Genomic DNA, 14837 nt, shown 5'->3' with positions numbered 1-14837 from the left:
TCCCACTCCTGCCCCAAACACTTCAAGTGATCGAGCTCGTTACTGGATGAATGTCTGGGACCTGTTGCAATTTCCGGGTGCCATTCCCTGTCTAAACACGATCTCCCTCCTCTGTTATCTCAGTAACTAGGGAAAAAATAGGGTAAGGTTGGTTATATTTCACAGGAGAATTAAGCCATTCAAGATTTGAAACAACATGACGAATAACTACATTTTAAGCAATGTTACTCTAAAGGTCCTATATTTATCTCTGCTAGCATTTACAGAAGAGTACATTGGTAGGGCCGTATGTATCATAAAAGATTTTCTTATTAGAACTTCAAACAGAAAAACCTCAGATAAAGTGAAGCCCATGAGCAGCAAACTCAGATAAAAAGTGGAACTCTGTGTTTAAGATGATATAGAACAGAAGTCCCCAGTTGCTTCAGGGCATTGCTGTAATGTTTAAATTGCAGGTCCACCTATAGAGAAACTTTGCTTGTAATCATGTTGTTCAGGTAAATGTCATGTACAATGTAAATGCTTTAATATTCAAGTATCACAAATGAACCTATTTCAGGAACTTCAGACAAAGGGGCTGATATATTTCTTTTTAAATTTTAGGGCAACAGATTAGTTACAATGATTATCAACTGTCCTGGGCAAAGTTCTGCAAGGTAGGATTGTAAAAAAAAAAAAATTAAAGTATTCTTCTTTTTCCTTTGAGTGCCTGCATGCAGGCTTAATTCTGCCCCATTGACATCACTGACAAACCTCCCACTTGACATGTCTCAGATCAGGATTGGTCCCATTCTGAGCTGCCCTGTGTCAGGATTTCCAGGCGTAGCACACACAAATTAAATTCTAAAATGCTACTTAATGGAAAGAAGCAACAAGGACCCTAATGGTTAAATCTGACTGGGAGGAGTTCATGCCCTAAACCACAGTTGGTCACCATTTACTCCACAAAATGACCTGTCTTAAAGTTGTTGAAACGGAACTATTTTTTAATAAAAGACATTTTAATGGCGATGCAGTTTAAATTGGCACATACAGGCCATCTCTAGAAAATGAATGGCTTGACCATTAGTCAGTAGTTTTATTTGAATCTTCTTTGACCATTCCAGTTAGCTTACAACTGACTTAAGAAACCATAATCACTGATGGGAGCCAAACCCTAACATTGTTTTAAAAAGTTAAATTACTCTACATGCTCATTTGTGAACTAAAACAAAGATACTTCAAGAACTGATTGGCTGTAAATCAATACATCTAAATACTTTTGTCAGAATCAGACAAAAATACTGAGTATGGAAAGTAAATCCAATACATTCATATTAAAGATGCATTATTTAAAATATATTTGTAATATTTGAAGATTCTTGGAAGGAAATAACTGTGCTCTCAAGCTATAGTTTCATAGTGAGGGAGAAATGATATAGACATTAATTATTCTAAATAAAGAGTGTAAAGTGAAGCACTTCCTCTAAAAATCTTGAAAAGCAAATCATATAGATATTTTGTTTTTACACAAGATAGTAAGATTTGAATTGCTGCTTTGAATAAATTTCTCTATCATTCTCAGATAAGTAGAAACTAGAACTATTCCTGTGAAAATGACAGAGACATGCAGCATTGATACTGTGTTAAAGATGTGGTTGAAATTGTCTTTTGATTTGTTTGTTTATTTTACCAATAGGAACATTTATCTGGAAAGTCATTTACCTTTTGGGTATGGCTCGAAGCAATACTGGACCTAATTAAAAAACACATTCTTCCTCTTTGGATTGACGGGTGAGCAATATACTGGCAACTGTCCATTGACGTAACATGCTTACCTCATTTGTCCCTTCTCTTTATTTAAGTCTACATTCAGCATTACAGAAAAGAATTTTCAAAGGCCTAAAAATCTCCAAGTATGCCATATTGTTTGCAATTATTTTTAGTCTGAAGAAAACTCTACTGAAACTATTTGAAGTGTATTTTAGATTTCTCCTTTATGGACTTAGTTAGTTTACAGGCAAGTAATATGATAAATTTTCTCATGCTCCACACTGTGATGGGGGCCCATGCTGTGTTCCTGTGCAGATAAAACTCCCACTAACTTCATGTTGAGCCTTTGTGAGGTCTATAGCAGTGGGCCTATAAAACCAGCCTTTTACTTTGTTTGGCGCTTATCTGGCATTGCAATATAAAAGTTGGGAAATGAATGCCACAGAATGGATGCTGTAGTTACTCTGTAAGTAAAGCCATGATTTTCTTATACTTGCAGGTATATAATGGGATTTGTGAGCAAGGAGAAGGAACGAGTTTTGCTCAGGGACAAAATGCCTGGAACATTTTTATTAAGGTTTAGTGAAAGCAATCTGGGAGGAATTACCTTTACCTGGGTGGACCAGTCAGAAAATGGTAAGTGCAGCTTAAAAGTGTAAAATTCAAGGCAACCTAAACTATAAATGATAGGTGAAATGTGTAGCTAATTATGATTGTTGACCTCTTTACCTATTCACCATTATATTGCCTTTGTGTCTTTACAGGAGAAGTAAGGTTCCACTCAGTGGAACCCTATAATAAAGGTCGTTTAACTGCGCTGCCATTTGCTGACATTTTGCGAGATTACAAAGTTATTTTGGCAGACAATGTTCCTGAAAATCCACTGAAATATCTGTATCCAGATATTCCCAAAGATAAAGCCTTTGGCAAATACTACAGCTGTCAGCCAAATGAAGGTTGGGCTCTATAGTCTATACTTATCCTTTTTGGAAAGTAACATTAAATTCAGATGATATGCAAATTAACTTTTTTTCTTAGGAAAACAAATGTTTACTTGTGGAAACAGTACCTCGTTTTATGGAATGCCTTTATAAAAACTGTGCTTGTTTTTTCATGCACCCCCTGTCTGCCTATTGTTTCCACCTGTTGTCTCTTGTCGTATACTTAGATTGTAAGCTCTTTGGGGCAGAAGCTGTGTTTTTGTTGGGTATTTGTACAGAACCGAGCATAGTTGGACCCTACTCTATGAATTGTAGGTAATACAATAATAAATAACAATGACACTTAGATATGCACAAGCTAAGAAACATCTCTGTGAAAGCAGTCATATTATAGGAAGTTATTCAATTCATTATTTACAGAAATACATTTATTTTCAACTTACATTTCTTTGCCCATGTTTCAGATATTTATTTCTATTTACAAGACCACTTGCTTGTCTGCTTCCAGAATTATGTAGCAGTGTCACTTGCTGTTTCTTCAGTTCCAAGAACCTCTCACTTGAGGTTCAGGGGACTTAGTAATGGCAAACAGCTCATGAGAGTAACTTATAATTCCAGAGAGACAAACAAGCAGCAGATCCCGTGCGATATATATTGACTAAAATTGCCAGTGTAGTCAGAATTACTTATGAATGAACACAACCCTATTTTGTCCCCTCATGAAAGGTTTCAGTTAAAGGCAGCTAAAGGTTTCAGTTAAACATTTGTTTGCAGGATTGGCATCTAAAGGCTCAGACCTGCAAAGACTAGAGCACATACCTATAATACATTTAAGTACTCCTCATGACTTCAAAGGAACTTCTTAAGTGAGTCCAGTTACTTATGTGTGTAAGTCTGTGCAGGTTCAAGCCCTGTCTTGTTGCCCATGTTCTTGTTGCTCGTTCCTGATTAAACAAATACTTATGTTTCCCTTTCAATACATTATGCTCTACAGCTTTTAAAATATTTGTATTAAATCTCAGGAAATAATAAGCGTAGAAACTTTAGGGCATTTTTAAAAATTTCCCTAACGTTGATTCTTTTTTAGTCTCAAGACCTACAGAAGGAGGGGTCAAAGGTTATGTGCCTGCTGTATTTATCCCAATCTCCAAAATGTGAGTAATCTAAGAGCTGTTTTACACTTTGGATGTTATTCATTAAGTCTGTGTACCTCCCTTCATCCCGCAGTTTCTTTGATTCCATCTTTTTCCCATGGAAATACCTAGTGATAGCAACACAGAGATATGGGTCCCAATTCTCTGGCCTGGCAAAGGAGTGCTCAATGAAAGGCTGGGGGAATAAGTAAAGAGGGCTTTAAAACCACCTCTTCTTCCCCAGTCCTGATGCTGTCTATGCATCAGGAATGTATGCAAAATAAATTAGAGCAGCCTTTAGGCTCCTCTAATGTGTTCCAACTTTTAATGTCCCCTAGAATCTTGGGTACGGCAGCTGGGTTTCACCTTTCTTTCCCTGACTACAGCTCCTGCATCAAGTGGCCAGAAAGTGGTATAGGAGCGCCTCTGCAGTTCCTGATCACAGGAAGATCCCCCTACGCAGACAGAATTAACAGATTAAACAAGGTTTAGGGCACCTTTGTGCTCCTGGAGTAGCACAAAGTGTACAGTATGGTTTTGTGTGTGTGCCTGCAGCTATATCTTTTCAAGGTATTCTCATTGATGTTGTGGGCTAATAGGACGTTAGCATGCAGTTGGCTCTTTCACAGGCTACTTGCTGCTACATCCGTGTTACCCAAACACCGATCTACCATGGAATGATTACGTTCATGTCCCTTATTGATGCATTAAGTTGCAAAGGGATTTCTTCCCATTATTTCCTAATCATCTTTAAGGTTATTTATTTTATTTGTGTTTCTTTTAAGCCTGTATGATTCCACAGATCCACATTCTCCATCAGATCTTCTTCCCATGTCTCCAAGTGTTTATGCTGTGCTGAGAGAACACCTGAGTCCCACAGTGATTGAAACTGCTGTATGTTGCAAGTTTTTTCATTCATAATTTACTACTAAGCAAATGGGGTCTACTTTGTGGAGAGAAAGAGTTACCAGTGGAGAGAAAGGCTTCTTTTGCAGTGCAAAAGGGTGAGAGTACAGTTGTAACCATTAAAAAGTCAGCACTTGCCTTCAGTTCCCATACAGAGCTATGGGAGATAACGCAGTTCTTTCCTATTCTAAATGCAGTTGAATTCTTCAGTATGGTAGGAAATGTCTTTTTCATGGTGACCATTGTACTATGAACTTTGTATCTTAGCACTTCGCAATGCAAGGATCTCAAAAGTCCATGCAAGGATCTCAAAATTCTGTACACACATTAATTAAGCTTCAGCACCCAGAACTGTATGTAAGTATTATACCGATTTTACAGATAACACAGGGGGCTTGATTCACCCATTGCCATGCATTTTATGTAGTTGCCATTTCTGTTGTGGTAGCATTTTACAGACACTTTGCACTAATGAAAATGACTACTCCAGCTGCATGGTGTCGATGGGTCTGTCTCAGAGATGTTAAAGGTGAACTGAAATGTCTTAACTAAACAAATACAAAACATTCATTAAAAGTTCATGGAGAGACTTAAAAGTTACATTACAAATGTATTTATTTATTTTAAAATCATTTTCTATTTTACTTGCCTGCTGAGAACGGCATTCAGAGCTCTCTGCAGAGCATGAGGAGGCTCAGCCTCACAAGTTGCACCCAAAGCAGGACAGGTTCTTACATTTCTTCCCGGGTTTAAATATCTGGGGACCGAAGCTGGGCTGGTGTGATTTGAAGCTCTCCTGTCACCATCAGCATAGAGCATCTTCACCAAAGCGCTACAGCGGCGCAGCTGCGGCACTGTACGTGAAGACAAGCACTCAGTATGTGGCAAGAGGGAACTTTTAGTGGACAGCAGCAGAGTCCAGGTGGCGAGTTAGTGCACAGCAAGTTAGTGTGCTGTCTATCCACTTCTCAGCTTGCCACATGCAAAGTCCCCAGGTAAACAAGCCCCTAATTTCCCCAGAGTGTGAGTGGGGGTGTGCGTGGGGCATCTCCCTCTGTATAGTTCTAGGGTCTAAACCTAATCTACCAGACAGTGCCTCTTTAAGAGGCCAGGGCGCGGAACCATTACATAAGTCAGGGCTTAGTTTGCACTGTGATTGTGTGTTTGTCACTGGAAATAATTTGAGCAAACTGTGGCTTGTTTCGTTTTGTTTTTCAATATGCAGCAATAATTGCCTTAAAGCTGATGTTTTCATTCCTCTCTTCTAGCTGAGTTCTCCATATTCAGCTGACTGAAATTCAGACACCATGAAGAGCAACAAAGCAGCCAAAATACTTTATAAAATGAAAGTTAAAAAAAAAGAAGTTGTTTCTGCAGCTTTGTAAATAAGGGTTTCCTGGAAGCCAATGCCATGTTCTTCTTGGGCCTATGTGTACTTTCAAATGCATGGAAATCAGAAGCCTCCCAAGGGAAGTCACTGGAGTTACAAACATCTGGCATCATTTGGGGCCTGCCACTGAAGTCCTCACTCAAGGCAATATTACCTCTTAACTCAATGGGCCAAATCCTTCCCTGGTGTGCAACTCCATTGACTTCCGTGGCGTTACACTAGGTATGAATTTAGCCCAGTGGGCCTGCTTATGGAAATAAGGACTGCAGTATTGCTGTAAAACAAGACTTACTGTAGGATGGAGATGTTCTGTTCATGGAACATTTTGAAAGCAAGACCTTAGAATAACTACAGGGATTTAAGATGTGTTCAGAAAATCAGGATTTATGCTGTACATTTCGTGTTCTGTTTTTATAAAGTCTATTTCTTTGCTTTTATTTTAAATTAAAGGTTCTCATCCATCCCTTCATTACACTGACCGTAGGTGCCAGGAGTCAGCTTTTCCTGCCATGAACTGCTTTCAGTACAAAGGGACAGATTTTATCTTCCTCCAGTAAAATCCATGGAAGGGAAGAGGGAGGAGAAGGGGATCATGGAAATAGAAGAGTTCTCTAGAAACTTTAGAGCAGGGGTGGGTAGTAAATTAGTTTTTGCTATGGTATAAATTTCTCGGTCAAGGTCCAGACTCCAGAGAAAATAATAAAAATAATAGCAATAATAAGTAAATAAAAAGATTTCGGGGTCCGTTTAAAAGTATCTGGCGGTCTGGATTTGGCCCGCGGGCCACCTGTTGGTTACCCCTGCTTTAGAGGCACTACACTTCAAAAGTCACTAAATTTCTGTGCCTCCATTCCGCATCTGTAACAGGGTTAATAAAATCTCTGTGTCTTGCAGGACAGTTGTGAGGGTACATTTATTCATGGTTGTGAGGCACTGTGATGAGTACTTCAGAAAAGCCCATAAAGAAACAGTCCTTATTCAATGCAGGGTTTAGATGGTGTGCCATAATCGAGGCCTTAGGGACACACTGAATGATAAAACGGAGACCAAAGAGCTGCTTCATTTGCTGAGTACCGTCAAACATGCACCTCCTCATAGTGCAAAGTTACAAAGAGCTAAATTGCCTCAGGTACAGATGTAAATAAGCAGAATAACTGGTTCTTAACATAAAAGGTCATTTGCCTTTTTAAAGCAGCCATGTTACTGTTCGTCATGACAGTCTGTCTTTTCTCAGAATTACCCATGACAAATTAACTGTTTTAGAATAACAAACACTGACAATTTACAAAAGATAGATATCCAAGTTCTGCCTGGGAAGTATGCAGTCTGGAGCATACTTAATTGTGAAAGCAAAATATGCATTTGTACAAGCAAAGGGTGAGGTACAACATCGGTCTGGTCTATACTAGAAATTAGATCAGTTTAACTATGTCGGTCAGGAGTATGAAAAATCCACAACCCAAGTGGCGTTGTTAAGCCAACCTAAGTCCTCATGTAGACAGCACTATATCAATGGAAGAATTCTTCTGTTAACCTAACTACTGCCTCTCAAGAAGGTGGATTACCTATGCCCATAGGAGAACCCCTTTCATGAGTGTAGGTAGTGTCTACAGTGAAGCGCTACAACTGCACAGAGAACAGGAGTACTTGTGGCACCTTAGAGACTAACCAATTTATTTGAGCATGAGCTTTCGTGAGCTACAGCCCACTTCATCGGATGCATACTGTGGAAAGTGTAGAAGATCTTTTTATACACACAAAGCATGAAAAAATACCTCCCCCCACCCCACTCTCCTGCTGGTAATAGTTTATCTAAAGTGATCACTCTCCTTACAATGTGTATGATAATCAAGTTGGGCCGTTTCCAGCAGAAATCCAGGGTTTAACAAGAACATCTGGGGGGGGGGTATAGGAAAAAACAAGGGGAAATAGGTTACCTTGCATAATGACTTAGCCATTCCCAGTCTCTGTTCAAGCCTAAGTTAATTGTATCCAATTTGCAAATTAATTCCAATTCAGCAGTCTCTCGTTGGAGTCTGTTTTCGAAGTTTTTTTGTTGAAGGATAGTCACTTTGAGATCAGAAATCGAGTGACCAGAGAGATTGAAGTGTTCTCCGACTGGTTTATGAATGTTATAATTCTTGACATCTGATTTGTGTCCATTTATTCTTTTACGTAGAGACTGTCCAGTTTGACCAATGTACATGGCAGAGGGGCATTGCTGGCACATGATGGCATATATCACATTGGTGGATGTGCAGGTGAACGAGCCTCTGATAGTGTGGCTGATGTTATTAGGCCCTGTGATGGTGTCTCCTGAATAGATATGTGGGCACAGTTGGCAACGGGCTTTGCTGCAAGGATAGGTTCCTGGGTTAGTGGTTCTGTTGTGTGGTGTGTGGTTGCTTCAGGTTGGGGGGCTGTCTGTAGACTGGCCTGTCTCCCAAGATTTGTGAGAGTGATGGGTCGTCCTTCAGGATAGGTTGTAGATCCTTGATGATGCGTTGGAGAGGTTTTAGTTGGGGACTGAAGGTGACGGCTAGTGGCGTACTGTTGTTTTCTTTGTTGGGCCTGCCCTGTAGTAGGTGACTTCTGGGAACTCTTCTGGCTCTGTCAGTCTGTTTCTTCCCTTCTGCAGGTGGGGACTCTAGTTGGACAGCTGTGCCACTGGAGCATGTTAAGTGTAGGCAAGCCCTTAAGCACCTGAGATGAAATCCGGGCCCCACAGGAGATAATGAGGTTCGTTTTTGACTTCAGTGAGGCCAGGATTTCATGCCTACTCCCCCCAACCCCCACCTTTTCCCCCCAACCCCCACTCAACATTTACCGTACCATTTTGTTAGGCACCTCCAAAGGTATCTTACTAAGGCCTTTTGTGGGCCATCCCTGGAGGCTCTCACATTTAAATTGATAATGTATCTGGGACCTGAAAGTAAAACAATACCAATGTATTAGCTTTGGTGGGCCTGTTTTAGCTCTTAGCCTAGTGGCTTGGCTGATAGCTGATTGTTCTAGAACTTCTCTAGAACTTTTCAATTTAATGTTATAGTACTATCTTAGGATTCTTGCTCCTCTGGTCATGAGAAGTAAGGGTCAGTGCACACAGCCACTATGAGCACCTCCAAGTAGCAACACAGGGAAAAATCCACTGGGGCAGGGATATAAGATCAGAGTAGATGGTTAGAAGCAGAATAAGCAGTAGGGAGTCCTGATCTTCCCCACTAGTATTGTCCTCAATTGTAAACTGTTGGGAAAGCAAAGGGAGGGAGAGCCCCAATGATCTGATTCAACTGGCATCTCTTTGCTGTGCAAATGGAGTATGTTTAAAATAAATGAATACATTTTTTTCCGCTGTCTAGTCTGAATGATTTGTACATAGTCAGGGGGATGTAGTCAAACTTTGAAAAACCAATGACCGTAAGTAATTCTCCAGAAACATAATAGCACAGAACTGATATTAAACCGTGTATATAGTTTGATAATCTCTGTAATTTATATGACTAATAGAAATAAAAATAGATTTTGTTTTGCTGTTGGATACTTGTGGGACTTTTAAAGATAAGACAACAGTGGGAGGACTCAGTAGCCTTGGTTGGTCTTGAGTCTGAATCACCAGTGTGAACTGAGACATTTAAAGAGGCAAGCATCAAATTCATCCAGCATAAGAACAGCCCTACTGGGTCAGACCAAAGGTCCATCCAGCCCAGTATCCTGTCTGCTGACAGTGGCCAATGCCAGGTGCCCCAGAAGGAGTGAACCTAACAGGTAATGATCTTGTGATCTCTCTCCTGCCATCCATCTCCACCCTCTGACAAACAGAGGCTAGGGACACCATTCCTTACCCATCCTGACTCATAGCCATTAATGGACTTAACCTCCATTAATTTATCCGGTTCTCTTTTAAACCCTGTTATAGTCCAAGCCTTCACCACCTCCTCAGGCAAGGAGTTCCACAGGTTGACTGTGTGCTGAGTGAAGAACAACTTCCTTTTATTTGTTTTAAACCTGCTACCCATTAATTTCACTTTGTGTCCCCTAGTTCTTATACTATGGGAACAAGTAAATAACTTTTCCTTATTCACTTTCTCCACACCACAGCATGTTCATAGATATTAGATATTTAGGTCAGAAGGGACCATTATGATCATCTAGTCTGACCTCCTGCACAACGCAGGCCACAGAATTTCACCCATCACACAGTTTGTTTAACCTATAATGCTCCTGTGACCGGGGTCCTAGTGGGGAGCCAGCTGTGGTCATTCAATTAGGCTGAACTGCAAAGAATGGGGCAGACAATCCCCATAAAGCTGGTGGATATTCCAATACTTAGGTTCACCAAAACAGCATAAAGCAGCTTCTTTATTACCTTACTGGTTCCTCAGAAGTCCAAACAACACAGTTCCCTTAAAGTGATCTAGCCTCAGGCCTCCATCCAGGTACCCACATCAAATATGATGAAAATTTCTGTAAATCTTATTTCATCATATAAAAGAACAGGTTCTACCAATCCCAAAGGATCAGACACAACCTCCCAAATACACACTACAGTCAAGTCTTATTAACTAAACTAAAATTTATTAAAAAACAAAAGAGAGCAAGTATGGTTAAAAGATCAAAATACATACAGATATGAGTTCAATCCATTGAGGTTCAGATTCATATCACAGGTGGTGAGCTTTGTAGTTGCAAAGAGTTCCTTTAGAATTCAGTTCATAGGTCATAGTCCAATGTCCAAATTTCATATTCAGGGCGTACCAGCATAAATGGGATCTCTGTCTTGCGAATCAAATTTCCCCGATGACGCCTAAGCAGATCTGAGAAGACAGAATCAGGACCCAAGGATCTTTTGGACAATTGCATGTCTTTTGACAAGTTGGAGTTCCTCAGGGAACAAAAAGTAATTAGGATGACTTTGAAGGAGGTCCATCACCGGTACTTAGCTATACAAATTAACATAAAGCCGTTTTCTTGTTCCTCTACCATTCACCATTTCAAAGAGAGATGAATACCGAGATAGCCCATGTTTACAATTCATTTAAATAATAGGATGTTCTTTAGATCTCTGAATTATCAGAATACAGCATAGACAGGGACTGTTGATTACGTTGTTGACCCTACTCATACATATGTAAATACACAAAAACACAAACATTATCTCTCCCCCTCCACACATCTTTTGAGGGTTATTTATTTTGCAGGATGTTTAACCTTTTCTAGCCATGCGTCACAGCTTCTAAAATCAAAAAACAAACAAAAAATCCCAACACTGCATACAGAATATTCTTGACCTTATAAACCACCTAGAAGACTGTGTTAATCGCTGTGGTGTCCCATATTTTAGCTCTGCTCTGGCCAGTTGGAAACAAAAGGCTAATAGTCAAAAAAATCAGATTTGAAAGAGTAAGACCCTTGGGAACACAGATTCTTCTTCTTCAAGTGCTTGCTCACGTCCATTCCATATTAGGTGTGTGCTCGCCACATGCACTGATGCTGCAAGTTTTTCCCTCAGCAGTATCTGTAGGGGAACCAGCTCCGGAGTAGCACCCGCATGGTGTGGTATAAGGGGCACCACTGGCTCCCCCCACCCTCAGTTCCTTCTTGCCAACAGTGACGGTGCTGGAATGTCTGCTGCTTTGGCTAGCATTGGTTCCTTCTCTGTTCTTGTGAACTTTGAAATCCTGTAAAGTACTTATACATAGTAGTTTTCTTAGTTACCCTTAGTAGTCTCAAACTCTTTGTTAGTCCCAAAGTTCGTTAGTCAGGGCATGCCCCGGTCCCCAAGCTTTAAGCCCTGCAATTGCTGCAAATGGTCTATGCCCATCAGCGATCCACATACCAGCTGCCTAAGGTACATAAATGACAAGTGCCATGTCTGTAAGTCCTTTAAACCTAGGACGAAGGAGGAGTGCGATATCAGTCTGAAAGTGCTCCTAATGGAGTCGGCACTCACTCCAGCACCGGAGCAGCGGTCTGACTGCACCATGCGCAGTGCTCTGCCGGCACTGTCCACAAGCTGGTCTCCCTCCACGGCTCCAGTCAAGAAGCTGAAAAAGACTGTGAGGGGAAGATCTCCTACCTCCCACAAGCGAAAGGAGAGGGCAGGGGGTGAGCCAAGACCTGTGTCGGTCAGCTCAACATCCCCCTTGGGAAGTCGGGCACCAGCTCAAGTCGAGCAGTGCAGCCCATCCCATCCCATGCCTTGCCTGCAACTCCAGATAGTGGTGTAGGCCACAGCCAACTTCAGGTGCCGTTGATGCCTGAAGCCCTTCAAACAGCTCAGGAGATCCTGACGCTCCTGGTGCCACCCACACCAGCTCCCTGCGGTACCCCGGTCTCGGGGAAAAGCTGCGTTGGGACCGATATGTGTGTTCCCGCCTCAGCGGCACCGTTCCCCATTGAGAGGGACGTCCCGCCAGCGTTCGCCCGCCCACAGCCGTCATGCCTCAGGACAGGAGAGGCAGGCTCACCAGAGCCCCCTTTGGTCCCCGCACTGGGGGCACTGATCGAGGGACTCGAGGCGTACCTTGCCAGTAGATTGGCGCAGACCCTCTGAAGCACGTGCCACCCGGCAAGAACTCCGGGACCAGCCCTAACCATCTTCAAGGGCCCAGTACCGACTGGGCATCAAACACCACCAATTGCCGGCCTGTCAATCAGCCATGTCCAAAAGGAAGGTTGCCCTACTCAGGACGATCCTCCTGGCAATCAGCTCATAGTAGCAACAATGGCGGGGGACGGTCTATTCCCAGTCCCGAAACGCCCTGGAAAAGATCGTTACCATTCCCCAGGCGATACTTACCTCACTGCAATGGTGGACTGACCACAGGACAGTCCTAGAGGGGGTTCCGTTCAACAAGTCCCCCACTCCATCGAATTGGTGTTGGATGCCTCGGACCTCGGCTGGGGTGCGCATCTCAGTGACCTCAACACCAGGGATGTGATCCCTGGAGGAGTCAAAAGTTGCACATAAACGTCAAAGAGTTCTGAGTAGTCCAGCTGGCATGTGGAGTCTTCCTGCCCCACCTGTCGGGCAAGGTGGTACGAGTCCTGATGGACAACACAGCCTCGATGTTCTACATCGACAGGCAACGGGGAGCACACTCGTCGACTCTCTGTCAAGAGGCACTCCGTCTTTGGGAAGCTCATCACCTTCCTGGTGTCAAGAATAAGGTGGTGGACCAGCTCAGCAGGGACACAGCAGCTGATAACTGCACTTTCACTTTCTGTGTACTTCGCAGCTGCAAAGTCAAAAATTGTCTAGAGATCACAAGACAACAAATATGCTGAATTTAGAGTTTTGCCACATCACCACCATGCAACGAATTAAACAGAAACATGAAAATTTCAGTTGCCAACTGGTTCTTCTACTTAAAAAGACAATACCTATGACCAGACCTCAGCAGGATTACAATCCACAAGATTTACCATATGCACTTTGCATCTGGATTTTGTTCCCTGACAATGACATTTTGAAAATTGTTTCATTAGCACAATATCTGTAGACAGATCCCAAAGTAAAACAGGAAAGGAGGCGTACGTATTGGAGGCCTGTTCCAAAGCCCAAACTTTTATTCTTCCATTGTTTTGCCAATCTTTTTTTCCTGTTCAGGAGGAACAACATATGCCCCTATTTCTGTGAATATCAGTTAATACAAGGCTCCAAAGAAAATCATAAAGGAAAGATAACATGAAACAAAAATAAACTATCAGAAAATCCAGTGGGGGAATGACGTTAATTGTCAGGGAAGATAATAAGGAATGTTCTTTTGCTTTCTGGCTGTAGTTGTTCATCAGTCAAAAACTACTGTATCTTACATGGAAATCTTAGTTATAAATTTAGAAATGGGAAAGGCCAACTATATTTGTATGTCCTATTTTTAACCCTTTGCATCTTATTTCTTCCCACTGTATAATACAGAATCTGGTGAAGTTTGCCTCCATCCACATACAGTTAACCTGTAATTAATTTTAAACAGTTTAAGCAGTTCAGAATCAAATTATGTCTAGCTTCCACAATATACATGTCAACAAATGCCAGCATAGCATGTATTTAACTGGTGGTTGACAAACTATGAGATGTTTTATTCCAAATGTAAAAAGTGGGTCATTTTTCACAGTGTCTTATTTGACAGCTCTTTATCGTAGAGTTTTTAAACTCTAAGAAAAAAAAACTTCTACATGTGAGGAAACCCGAAAATATTCAGAGCAATAAGCTCATTCCTTACTAAAAATTAGGGGAAATAATGGCGGTGTAAGAAGATTTGGAAAGAAAGTATAGCTGCAAACCTAAACATGGCATGGCAACCAGTGATTCTATAACTTAAACCCCCCTCGTGAAAGGTCGCTTCTTCCACAAGTACCCAGAAAAAATGAGTCAATAAGTCATCACACACACAAAACCATCATGATTATTTCCTCCTCTGTACTTCCCAGTGCATCCTGTCTGCTTTGAATCCATCTTGTCTAGATTTGGCGTGAGTGTCTGTATTGTGTGTATAGTAGTGTCAAGCACATTGTCAGTGCTTACTAAAATCCACAATAGCTCATTTCCACCCCAATTTTCTATTAACACATATGTAACACCTCTAGTTTTATTACCAACAGAAGAATTGCAAAATCATGTTGCAACAACAAAGGAGATATTATGGTTGTATTTTTACGATGGATCAAAATTGCTTTTGCTGTTTTCAAAATATTGGTCCTGTGTCTCTGCCC

General features: G+C 41.4%; 1 protein-coding gene across 3 annotated transcripts in view; it reads left to right on the top strand.

Moving 5' to 3' along the window:
* Positions 1–9468, top strand: part of STAT4 (signal transducer and activator of transcription 4) — a 62765-nt gene extending 53297 nt beyond the window's left edge. For 2 of the 3 annotated variants that reach the window (XM_075118027.1, XM_048869910.2), the window contains 7 exons: positions 604–656; positions 1679–1773; positions 2252–2388; positions 2517–2708; positions 3781–3847; positions 4612–4720; positions 6001–9468. In XM_075118027.1, coding sequence (XP_074974128.1) covers positions 604–656; positions 1679–1773; positions 2252–2388; positions 2517–2708; positions 3781–3847; positions 4612–4720; positions 6001–6027 — 680 coding nt within the window. In that variant the 3' untranslated portion in view covers positions 6028–9468. The remainder of the gene's footprint in view (positions 1–603; positions 657–1678; positions 1774–2251; positions 2389–2516; positions 2709–3780; positions 3848–4611; positions 4721–6000) is intronic. The other variant, XM_075118028.1, reaches the window with a different exon arrangement.
* The last annotated feature ends 5369 nt before the right edge of the window (positions 9469–14837 follow it).

Source organism: Caretta caretta, chromosome 11, assembly GCF_965140235.1.
Source record: "Caretta caretta isolate rCarCar2 chromosome 11, rCarCar1.hap1, whole genome shotgun sequence".
Taxonomy (NCBI): Eukaryota; Metazoa; Chordata; order Testudines; family Cheloniidae; genus Caretta; species Caretta caretta.
This window is presented reverse-complemented; position numbering and strand designations above follow the sequence as displayed.